Genomic DNA, 12815 nt, shown 5'->3' on the forward strand with positions numbered 1-12815 from the left:
TTTTCATTTTATAATTATCAGAGGATATTTTTCCTTGAACAGCCCAATATCTGAATAGTGTAGGTGATTAGTTTGAACAGCTTTCAAGCATAATTACTGTACAACTGGTGGATTTCTATTATAATATTTACCTTTTGAGACAGTGAATCATTGACATTTTGAAGTGTGTTTAATTTAGAAGCGGTATGATGAAAGTTTATTTAAAATTTGATGTTATCAGCAAAAACACTACTGGTCAAAGGTTTGAACACACCTTCTCATTCAATGCTTTTTATTTATTTGTATTATTTTCTTCATTGTAGATTAATACTGAAGACTGACACTTTTTTGTTTACAACATACAGTGCCTATCATAAGTATTCACCCCCTTTGATGTTTTTCCTTTTTATTGCTTTCATAAATCAATCATGGTCAATAAAATTTAGCTTTTTTAACAAAAACTTTTTTGGAAAAAACTCTTTAATGTCAAAGTAAAAACCGATTTCTATAAAGTACTGTTAATGAAAGAAAATTATATAAATGAAAATAACTGTTTGCATAATTATTCACCCCCTTCAAGTCAGTATTTAGTAGATGCACCTTTGGCTGCAATCACAGCAGTGAGTCTGTGTAGATAGGTCTCAGTCAGTCTTGCACATCTGCCCACTGCAATTTTGCTCCATTCTTCTTTGCAAAACTGCTCAAGCTCTGTCAGGTTGCGCGGGTATCGGGCATGAACAGCCCTTTTCAAGTCTAGCCACAAATTCTCTATAGGATTGAGGTCTGGGCTTTGACTCGGCCGCTCCAGAACATTTACCTGGTTCTTTTTTAACCATTCCTATGTAGCTTTTGCAGTATGTTTTGGATCATTGTCTTGCTGGAAAATAAATCTTCTCCCAAGACGTAGTTCTCTTGCAGACTGAGAAAGATTGTCCCCCAGGATTTCAGTGTATTTTGCAGCATTCATTCTGCCCTCTATCTTTATAAGTCTTCCAGGTCCAGTTGCTGAGAAACATCCCCACAGCATGATGGTGCCACCACCATGCTTCACAGTGGGGATGGTGTGTTTTTGGTGATGTGCAGTGTTTGGTTTCCGCCAAACATGACGTTTTGTCAGATGGCCAAAAAGCTCAATTTTGGTCTCATCAGACCAAAGAATCTTCTTCCACTTGACCATGGAGTCTTCCACATGCTTTTTGGCAAACTCTAGTCGAGCTCTAATATGACTTTTCTTCAACAGTGGCTTTCTCATTGCCACTCTCCCATAAAGCTTTGACCGGTGAAGAACCCGGGCAGCAGTTGCTACATGCACAGTCTCTCCCATCTCAGCAGCTGAAGCTTGTAACTCCTTCAGAGTAGTTGTAGGGGTCTTGGTGGCTTCTCTCACTAGTCTCCTACTTGCACGGTCACTCAGTTTACAAGGGTGGCCTGATCTAGGCAGATTCACACAAGTGCCATATTCCTTCCATTTCTTGATAATTGATTTCACTGAACTCCGGGGGATGTTCAGTGCCTTGGAAATTTTTTTGTAACCATCCCCTGAATTGTACTTCTCAATAACCCTTTCCCTGAGTTGCTTAGAGTGTTCTTCTGTCTTCATGGTGTAATGGTAGCCAGGAATACTGACCAACCACTCTCTGGACCCTTCAGACACAGGTGTTTTACAACTCAGTCACTTGAAACCCACCCACACCACTCAGGTGATCTTCATTTCACTAATTGTGAGACTATTGGCAACAATTTGATGGACCTCTATTGAATTAGACCATTAAATTAAAAAGGGGGTGAATAATTATGAAAACAATTGTTTTCATTTATATAATTTTCTTTCATTAACATTACTTTATAGAAATCTGTTTTCACTTTGACATTAAAGAGTTTTTTCCAATAATTTTTTTTGTTAAAAAAGCTAAATTTTATTGACCATGATTGATTTATGAAAGCAATAAAAGGGTAAAACATCAAAGGGGGTGAATACTTATGATAGGCAGTGTAACTGCATATGTATTCCTTTATAGTTTCAATGTATTCAGTATCAATCTACAATGTATAAAATAATTTAACAAAAAACACTGAATGAGAAGGTGAGACAAATTTTTGACTGGTAGTGTAGTACAAATCAATTTCTTCACGTTCTATATTCTATTTAGGCAGTATATCTGCTACTAATGCTACCCGTCTATCTGTTGTGAAAAAGGCTATATCGGTATGGTGTCTCACATTAAGATATAAATGTGTGTCATCATCATAAATGGGAAACGGATTTGTTTGCTTTTAATACAGCAAAGTAGAATCAGCCATGGTGGTCATGTAAAAAAAAAAAAATTAAAAAATGAAATGGATTGAAAAATACACCCATAATTGCATTTCTACTGATGAGAGAGGGGATATTGCTGTGAACGTTTTCTCGGGAAGGATTAAAAACTATTTTTCAACAACCAACTGCGTGCTCTTAAAATAAATGAAACTACTGACCAGAGTACAATAGATAATAGATTAAGTACATGCACAGCCTGATGAATAGATTGTAATATGGACAGGGACAGGTAAAGAGATGCATACAAGTCACGGCCTCTTTCAGCACCATGAGAGAAATGTCATGAAAACAGCTCATCACAGCCAAATTATTAACAGTGACAGTTTTGCCCCTGTCAGGGGGCTACTTTTTGTCAAAGAATATTAAACATTTAAAACACTCGAAAACACTTATCAAGGGAAGCTTCATTACAGGGACTAGAAGGGAGGTTAACAAGTAAGTCAATAATATTGAAAAGCACCCTAGAGTTAGGATGGATCTTCAAAATGAGGTCAGATTAATAAGCCGCTTTTGCTTCCTTAACTGCTTCCTGATATTTCAGCATTAAGTTCTTTATAATAGTGTGGGACACTCGCAGTTCATCAGCCCCCCATTAACATTTGGCTTTTCTACATTCATTCATCAAAGCCTGGGCATCATCTATCGAAGACTGGGGGTATTTATCTCGATATGTTGCAGACTAATGTTAGGCTGTCAATACTAGTTATATTGCAGCTCGGCCCAACTGTAAATTGCCTAAGAGTCACTTCATTCATTTCACAGATATAGGCCAGGCATGTGTGTGGAGCAAACACATGTGATCTTGTGGTTTTATTGCACACGCACATTGACCAGCTCACAGAATCACACTGACAAAACCTTACTTGCAATGCTAAAGAATTATGCAAGGATTAAATGTGTTTTCAGTGTAAGATGGTGTGGAATATAAATTAGCTGTAAGTAAACAAGGAACTGTGGAAAGTAGGGAATGGTGTGTTGGTCCAGTTTGATGTACAGTACAGTTAGGAGATGCATGAAATAGCTTAGGCTGGTGTTGATTTGTTTAGCTGAAGAATGAGGCCACCAAATCTGGAACTCTTGTCAAATAGCAGTCATTATGAATTGGATACGCTTCTGTTGGGGCTTCAACAAGGCCACTAAAAACACTTAAGTAGAAGAAATGATGAATTACGAAGCATCTCCCAGCCAGTTCTGGGTGTGTGTGGAGCACTACACAGCTGGACACACACATGAGCACACACTCTTTCTGGCAGCCATCCGCACCTTCACACACTTCACTGATGTTCCGCAATAAATATTTACGGATGCTTCCTGGCAGCCAGATAGTGTCCTGGAAGCCAGATGTAATTTACACATCTTTTTGATGCCGCCTCATTTTGCATTACATTGAAGTAGCGAGGGAGGGAAATAAGTGGTATAGTCAGTTTAACTTTGTGTGTGGTTGTTGTGTGCAGCCGACACCAAAACTTTTTGGCATGTAAACCACAAGGGTCAAAATTTAATAAGCAGTGGGCTGTGAGCCAAGGAATAATCATGCTGCACACTGATCATCCACAATTATGACAGCCCTCTTACTGAAATTTGATTAGAATCAGGATATTTATCTTCTCCTCCAAATATCTTGTTGACTCAATCAATAGAATATGTTTACATCCACGTAATTGACTCTTGTGAGGATATTTTTCTGCTTTCTTGTGCAGGAAGTTTGACTCACACTGACTACTTTTGTCCACCATATGTATGTTGACTTGCTGTATAGCAGAGGGACAGTTGCATTAGGTCGGGCCACTGAGCCACCTTTAGGTGTGCTGCAGATGAACTGTCCAAGGCAACATATGGAGCCCCAAACAAACCTGGGGCGGATCAAGACACATCCCAGAGTTCATTAATAATCTATATTATCCATATCTCTCTCCCTCTATCCCTGCACCTGTTATCCTCCTTTCCCCAAATCCAACTTCCTCTCAGATTAATAGGCAAGGTGGCCATTAGTATCCAACTAAGGCTTTGGTACCGGTGGGGGATGCAGTTAATTTGGATAATATCACTGCCACATGTCGTCAACAACAGACTAACAGGAGGCAGGATTCCGAGAGTGGGCTGCTCTGCTCACTGCCTGCTGCCAGCTGTGAGGTCTGGATGAACCTTGAACAAAGAGTTGTCTCTCACTCTGCCTCGCTTTCCCTCTTAATGTTCTCTCTACAGCATCTGTGTTACCTGGCACACATGTGCATGCCATAAATAATACCTGCACCAGAATACGCTGGCCCAAAATGAAAGGCTTTAATGAAGCTTAAGGGCAAGGGATGTCACTGAAGGGCATGTGCTGATAGATCGGGTCATAGCTTTAATTGATGTTTATTGCAGATTGCAGGTGCTTCCAAAATTAACTTAAAAGGTGATTGAGCACAGAACAGGTCACTGGTTCAGCTGTTGAATTAGTATAAGGGCTGCAGAGCACAGGTGGCAAAACTTCAAATGGCAAAGCCAGGGGCAGGCAGACAACACCCAGCAAATTGCAGACATTGTCATGTTTGGTGTCACAGCGTGGCTGACAGGACCTGTGGAGCTTGCTGGTGTTGGCAGCAACAAGACTGCATGTGTGTGATATTATAGTTCTGGATTAATGAGAGATAAGGCCAAGCCAGAGAACACTGTCATTGCAAAACACAATTCATTACATGCCACATGAAACTATACTCTTGATCCTCTGCAGCCTTGTACTTGACATGCTACCTGGGGTTTTGCATTTGTGCTTCTTACATATTGTGGTGGAGGCTGTTGATGGACAAAGTTTAAGGTACAATTCAAGTGAAAACACTAGTGTGAATGACAGTATTCTGGTGTGTCCCTTGGCTTAATGCAGTGTGCTCAGCAGAGGCAGCCATATGTGGTAAAAAGCAAGGCCAGACCAAGACAGCATTATCCACTGCTAATGAGAAACAGTCCTCCCGTGAGGCTCGCAGAGATGCAGCAGGGTTCAGAGAGTTCAATATGTGTCCCATAGGGGGTTCATCCAATTACTAAACAAACTTGTTATTTTGTATTCAATTAATTTTTTTTCTACAGATTCCCAATTGATATTTTTGGTATTTTAAGTCTGTAAAAAGCTGAGGAGACAAGAATGGAAATTTCATTTGTTAATTAAAAATAAGAAGGTTATTAGTAATTTAGTGGCTGATCATTAGAATGCTTTCAGAAAGGACAGCCTTCCTTTCACTGTGCGTGTCGTTATATTGTATTATTGTAAGCCTCTGTAGAGGATGGAAGATGAGTGTCTGTTTACCTGTTGGTAGACACTTAACACGAGAGTCTTTGTATCACAGTAATGCAGAGATAAAAGCATAATGCCATTTCACTGGTGTAGTTGAGTTCTAATCCCTCAATTACCGTTGTGTATTTTCCCATCTACACATTTCGCGGCCTATACAAAATCCAATATGGGAGATTTTCACAAGTCAAGTGTGTTGTTCAAGAAATTAGATTAGTTTTTGAACCTGTGACAAATTCCTTAGTTGTACCTGTCAAAAGTGAAGGCTCCCTGTTGGCCCTTATCAAATTCGGCAAATTCATTTTCTCTCCAGGTATAGGAGTCATGCTGGTGGAGGTTATTATTCTGTTTGTTTGTCAGCTTGTGATTTTCTGCAACCAGTGAGGAGTAGCTGCTTTGCATCCAGTGCTTGTTGTTTGTCACCACCTGTTCCTTCATTACCTGGCCACATACTACCCTTTCTTTTTGCGGATAGAAACTCTTGATCCGTGTGAGAGATCACACTGAAATCTGCTTTTCAGATTAGGCCTTGAATCCTGTTAAGAGGCGAGGATAAGGCATTTTTAAAAAACTTTTTAAGGGGATATTTTGGGTTTCATGCTATGAAAGTCAAAACTGCTCGGCTCTGACATGAGTGGCAGTACTGACAATACCTGCAGAGGCTGTTGTAGTGCTTTAGTGCTGCTGCCAAGACCATTCAGTGTACATATTGTAGAGAAGGTCTCCTCCCATGCTGTCGTCTACAGCAGAGCACTCTGCTGGGAGAAGCGAGACCAGGCCAGTCTCGCCTCATCTTGAGTCACGGTGCAGTGAGTACAGGCAGCCTGAGGCTTTCACAGTCCCGATGCCCACAATGCATTCTTCATGAGGTATTAAATGAATATAGGAATACACAGATACACAAAGCAGAAAATGAATGTAATCTAAATGCCAAGCCCCTGTGCTGCGGGCAGACTTGAGCAACAACGCTGGAGGAAGATGTTTGCTCAGTGCCAGCCTCATTAAATCCAACAGCCCCGTCCCTTCAACTGGCCCACAAAGTTGAGTAAGAACGGAAAAAGGTCAGGAGGTGGAATGAAATGAAATTAGAAAGGGAAAAACTGTGCCGTTAACGCTGCCATGTCGGAGTATTGATTTAACTAATTGAAATGGCATCGAGGAAGAAACACCAGATGGGTCTCCTCTGGCCTGAGGTGGGGTGCTGGCTGGCTCTGATAGGATCCCATCTGAGATGCACTGTCCCTGGGGTCCATGCTGATGCCTTCCTTCATTCCAGCGTCTTTCTCACAGTTATCTACAGCCAACACATTCTCTCGGCTGTGTTTATAGAATGTTTAGAAGACACTTTCTACATGAGCGAATAACTCGCAAAAAAACTTCTAAACAAAAACTTTTAATAATTTTGCATTTAGAACACAGAGAAAGTGCTGCTTAGGGTGAGGATGAAGCTTTAAGAACAGTGACGGATTTTAGGGAACTGTTCAGAATCGATAATCAACGCTGCATGTAGGCAGGATAAATATGTATGTATTATGCAATGTTTGTTTCAGCATCTATGACTCACCAAAGCACGAGACCACCCTGGCAAACTGCCCTCTCCATGCTACTATCACTTCGCTGTTCCTGTTTAAAATTTCATGAAGCGCTTACAAAAATAGGACACACTTTTTGTCTGAATTACTGTGAAATAACTTGAAGTAAGGCTGAACTACAGTAAGACTGAGACTGTGTTTGTTCAGTGGCTGGATACACACTCTCTAAATATGCAATTGCAACATTTAGCTTCACAGAGCACACATTTGTTTGTTTTTATGATTTTCTGTTTGGATAGCTCTGCTCTCCTAACATGCCTTCTGTAAAGTGGCAACCACAGACTAAAATCTGGACCTGTAGAGCAGTTTAACCCAGTTTTGCTGACTTAAATTTCTTATAAAGAGAACTGCGTGCAATCATATGGAAGAAACGGGTGTATGCAGCATCACTCTCACTGGTCCCCATCATGTCAACGTGTCCCCTGCGGTTCTCTCACACTTCTGATTCCCACACCCCAAGAAAATATGGAAATCTAAATCAAAGCTGGAATTTGTACTGACCCTGTCAGGATGAGACATTTTGTGAAAGATGAATCCAAGTTGTGATTATGAAGTCCTTTTCTCCCTGTGTCTTTGCTTTTATGATCTTACTAATCATATCCTGACTGCCCCCTGGCTGTCTCTGTCCTTCTGTCCTGGTGGTGCTCCGTGCTCTTTCCCAGCATGCACTGCCTGTAATTAAATAGGAGCCTGGCCCTCTTGACAGTGTCTGTAGCTGCTTTCTCTGCCTGGCAGCCTCCTCATCCTCCCTCTCTCCCTGTATCTCTCCCTCTGTCTCTCACTCACACAGAGACACTCCCCCTTCCCTCTCTCCTTGCCTGGATGTCACATGAGGAACTGACTCTGGTCTCTGTCTCTCAAATGATTTAATTGGATGCAAACTCAGGAGCACGGACATCAATACGGAACTATATCTGCCATAAGCAAGAGCCATTAGTCAATACTTCGCCCTCCACATGCCGAAGGCTTTTGTCAGACCTAATTACCCAGTACTGTATTCAGTGGAGCTTCACCAGTGGGGGGACTGGGACTCCTGTGGGATCTGGTTAGGATCACAGTTCACTTCCAGTGTATACAGCGGAGTTGTAAAGTTCACAAAAGCAAATATCACTCACGATTCTCTTCTATTTAACACTGACAGCTAAATGACTGCAGCCACGACAGGTGCATATTTAATTCCACTGACTTCCTCGATTTAAAGGTAATAGTCGGAATAGTGCACTATTACAACCGTTTCTCTTTTGCACTGAAGTCAGAGAATCCACATTCAAGGTTTTAGTAAAAAGAAGGTTGTGGCACTGATAGAGATCCACCTTTTTTCTTCTTACATAGCCTTTACTTTGTTGTAGGTCATTTCTCATGGGGGACACACACACACACACACACGCATAGAAACACTGCGAGAAGCTATTTTGAACCACATAATATAACATGCAAATGCAATGCATGCATTTGGCAACCTTGTTTCTAACTGGCTTAAATTTAGCTTATGGTCAGATTGATAGTGTTCAATATGTTCACGCATTTGCCCACTTCCAGGTAAAGTGTGTGTAGAGCAGCAATTAGTTTTAACAAATGCACATGAGAATGCACACAGAACATGTGCAACTGCTGCTGTCTCTTAGCTTTTCCAAGTGGTAGTTTTTTATGCAGTCTAATGATGTAAAGACAATTTTGACAAACAGACACTATTTCACTAGTTAACTAGCTGAAGTGACAAGTACAACCTGCAAAACACTCCTGACTGACAGTAACCGTGGTAGTTGCCAAAAGTTAGCATTACTGGTTATCCAACATTGTTAAAACTGACCACAAAGCAAGACGCACATTTAAAAATAAAAACAGGAAGCCTGGACCTACTTGTCTGCAAAACCAAGTTTGAATATGTAAGTTAAGTGGCACATTTTACTAACCCTGTGAATATATGTGTCCCTTAGGGTGCCTCGTCCAGCCTGGTGGTCAAATTTGCAGACACTGATAAGGAGAGAACCCTGCGCAGGATGCACCAGATGGCGGGGCAGCTCGGCATCTTCAGTCCCATGACCATCCAGTTTGGGGCCTATGGCGCCTACTCTCATGCTGTAAGTCTCAGCCCGGCGGGGGAGGAGACGGTGAGCTTTAAAAAAAGAAAACAAAAACTGTTGTGATTTGAGGCTTGAACTCACTCTCTCTCCCACTAGGCATGTGACACTCCCGGTGAACAGCTCCTTAAGTGATTCACACCATTAAACGGCTGTTAAGAATCCACAATTACAGAGGCTTAACAAAAAAATTCTGCACTGCTTTTTTTTTCATATTGTGTCGTTTTATCCCTTCATTTGTCCAGGGAAGCTGCTTATCATGTATGCTCAGCACAACGCTGTCTTACTTGCACACAGTTGCAAGCATCCACTTCATGTTCACTTTCCATTTCACATCTCCTGACTTGGTCTGTGAATTTAAACTGCCAACCCAAGCTCGCCTCTTTAACATTTCATCTACTCACACATATTTCTTTTTACTCAAACAGAGGCACACGTCATTACCAAGAACCCACACCCGTTCACCCCCTACCCCTTTCTCTGTCAGCCCACCCCACCTCCATTTCATATTCACACATGAAAGTCACAGCCTGAATTAGGAGTCTGTGAGATTTTACACTCACACAGTAGCTAACAACTCACCCTGACAGGTGAGAATCGCCCACTCACACACAATCTCTGCTCTAACTCTGCCACTGTGGCCCCCCCTTTTTTCTCTCCTACATATACATATATACAGTGCATAGAGATATACATAGACTCCGGCTTCCTGAACTCATCTCACCGTATAGCCTTTATCTTGTGTCACTATAATGAGCACAAGGCCAGAGTGGTCTCACTGTAGCTGGGAAGCGAAGCTGCAGGGCAACACGGACCACTCTGCTCAAGAACAAGGCATGGGCCAAGCAAACAGAGATGTGAGAGTAAACATGCTCTGATCCTGCGGCTATTTCACCCTCCTTTCCTTTTCTGTCCTTCCCTCCATCCCTCCCGCCTTTCGCCTCTCTCCCCACTGCTCTTTAATCCTACAGCAGATGATGCAACAGCAAGCAGCCCTGATGGCAGCAACACAAGGGTCCTACCTGAACCCTATGGCAGCCATCGCTGCCGCGCAAATGCAGCAAATGGCAGCTTTCAATGTCAACGGCCTGGTGGCTACTCCCATGACACCGTCCTCAGGTATACACTTACACACTTACACACACACACACCATTAACTGGCACAGGTGTAAGAGCAGAGGCACGTGCAAACACACACTCATGCAGAACGTCTCTCTTCATTTCTCATGACTGGCCTGGAACATTTTCATCATTAGCAAGAATTATAGAAGCAGTAGTAATATATTCATTCAAGGCCTTTCTGCTTCTGCCCTTGTTACATTTTTTAAGATGTAGACTGCGATTTCTAGGTTGAAGCAGACAGTGCCAGTGCTGAATTAAAGGAAACAGAGCCTTGTACTGAGTGAGGCATGATGGGAGAAGATGTACAGCATTCCTTTACACTCATTGGTAGCCACATTATAGGCGCTCGCTCTCCTCTTCTCTCACATTATCTCTCCTTCGTTCCCTCTGTCTGTCGCTCTCTCACTCTGTGTCTCTGTGACAGTGTGTGTTTTCTGGGAACTCAGCCAATCCGATGACTTTGGATGCAGAGTCCTTGGCTTATACAATATAAGAGCAAAGATTTGTGTGAGATAATCCTGGACCCCAGTCTGAACTATCTTTTTGGCCCTTGTCATGAGGAGCTTTGATGGCTCGACACTAAGTAGGCAGGCCGCCTGAAGGCAGGGTCATTGCAAATGTATTAAATAAAGTGGCTTGACGCTGTACCTGGCATTTGTAATCCACAAGGCCTACATATTCCAGGTAATGCCTATCAAACATAATCCTACATGACTTAAATGCCCTTCACTTGGATAAGGAAAATAATAAAATTCCATCTGCACAAAAGGGCACTGACAAGGTGACAGACTTGGAATATCACCGCAAGGAGGGAAGGTGGTTAGAAAAAGAGGCACAGCTCCCTACATCCGATACACTGTACATTATTGTCCCTTTTCTTGAAAGTGAATTTTTTTTACCACCAGTTTGTGTACCTTCAAAAGCACAGCTATGTACCCCAAGTGACAAAAATATAGCATTAAACAAGGGTACAAAATGAAATATTTACATAATCAAAATGTTTGCTTTATCTTTTTGTGCTACAGCAATGAACAAGTCCTTTCTTTTCCTGCACTACCTTCAATTTGTGTGTAACTATGACTGATTTTAGTAACTGAACCTTTAGTTCAGCCTGAATAGGTACCAATTTGTGCTAAACTGCCTTCATGGTGGGTCAAATGGTACACATTTGTGTCCATTATGTGCAGGTTAGACAGCACTGCAGGTGAGAAAATGTACATTTCAGTACAAAAGTACGCTTCTCTTGTACCTCTAGTTTGGAGTGTAGAGCATGTGAAGCTTGTGACCTGTAGTGTCCATAATGACTCCATGTCTATTTGTAGGCACCAGCACACCCCCGGGCATCTCTGCCACAGCCGTGCCCAGCATAGCCACCCCTATTGGGGTCAACGGATTCAGTGCCCTTCCGCCTCAAAGCAACGGGCAGCCCACATCTGAGCCCATCTACACCAATGGTATTCATCCTTACCCAGGTGAGACAATCCCGTTTACATAAAGCAAACATGAGATATATTTGTAGCATCCACTGTCAGGAGTCTGTTGCTTTGACCCTGCTTTTGACCCTGGCTGCTTGCACTGATCTATGAATGTTTGATTATTCTAGAGCTGCACTTGATCTGAATAAGAACATCACCTAATTGCCAAAATGCAAGTTCAACATGTCAGCAGTGACAAATTGAATTATATCACATAATACTGTTTAAAATGTTGACAAGAGTCTTTTTAACGTCACACTCCCATGACATCTTTTTCTGATTTGAACTGAAGCGTTTAAGGCTTGAGGGTCAATCAGCAGACTCTTTTGGCAGATTTTTGAGAAGCCAGCCCCAGTATCATGATGAATCCATCAGTTCATCCATCAGTCAATTATGGTTAATTTGATGTGTCTCAGCCCGTCCTCAGCTTCTTAATGTTGTCTGGGACTGATTCCTGAAGAATTGACAGACACTCGCTCCCCATCTCTGCATTATGCAAAGGCAGCTGCAATTGTAATGAACTACAAAGTGGTTTGTTTGGCACATTGTTAATATTTGATGCAAACATCTGGGGCAAACAGGCATTTTGAAGAACTGAAAGATATGACAACCCAAATTTCTCCCACTCCCTGTGTGATCTTACCCCCTGATGGTTCTCTACAGCTAAGCCAATTTCTGCCTTGCTCTTTAACATTCTCTCTCTCTCTTTGTCTCTGTGTCTGTCTTGACCACTGTTCGTCCTTTCTTTGTCTCTTTCATTTTCGTCTCTGTCGCCTTCCTTTCTCTGTCGCTCTTTTTGTCTCTCTGCAGCACAGAGTCCAACGGTGACCGACCCTCTCCAACAGGCTTATGCTGGCGTCCAACACTACGCAGGTGATCCGTCTCTCCTACCTCCTCTACTCTCTCACTTCCTCCATCTGTCCCTTTGCCTCTCCCCTCTCCCTTTCGGTTTGTCACATCAGTAGACACTCTGACAGG

The 12815-nt window shown here is 42.2% G+C and overlaps 2 protein-coding genes across 20 annotated transcripts in view; both read left to right on the plus strand.

Annotated features, from left to right (window-relative positions):
• LOC110959593 (protein mono-ADP-ribosyltransferase PARP6) overlaps positions 1 to 12815 on the plus strand; it is a 331374-nt gene that overhangs the window by 169769 nt on the left and 148790 nt on the right. The window lies entirely within an intron of this gene.
• The window catches only part of celf6 (CUGBP Elav-like family member 6), a 145235-nt gene that overhangs the window by 109081 nt on the left and 23339 nt on the right, over positions 1 to 12815 (plus strand). For 6 of the 12 annotated variants that reach the window (XR_007937626.1, XM_022206495.2, XM_022206498.2 and 3 more), the window contains 4 exons: positions 9097 to 9270; positions 10212 to 10359; positions 11685 to 11834; positions 12648 to 12710. Coding sequence is in view for 11 of the 12 variants with exons in the window: in XM_022206495.2 (XP_022062187.1) it covers positions 9097 to 9270; positions 10212 to 10359; positions 11685 to 11834; positions 12648 to 12710 (535 nt within the window). In the remaining variant the exon portion in view is untranslated. The remainder of the gene's footprint in view (positions 1 to 9096; positions 9271 to 10211; positions 10360 to 11684; positions 11835 to 12647; positions 12711 to 12815) is intronic. The other 6 variants (XM_051938714.1, XM_051938699.1, XM_051938707.1 and 3 more) reach the window with 3 other exon arrangements.

Source organism: Acanthochromis polyacanthus, chromosome 2 (genome assembly GCF_021347895.1).
Source record: "Acanthochromis polyacanthus isolate Apoly-LR-REF ecotype Palm Island chromosome 2, KAUST_Apoly_ChrSc, whole genome shotgun sequence".
In the NCBI taxonomy this organism is placed as follows: Eukaryota; Metazoa; Chordata; class Actinopteri; family Pomacentridae; genus Acanthochromis; species Acanthochromis polyacanthus.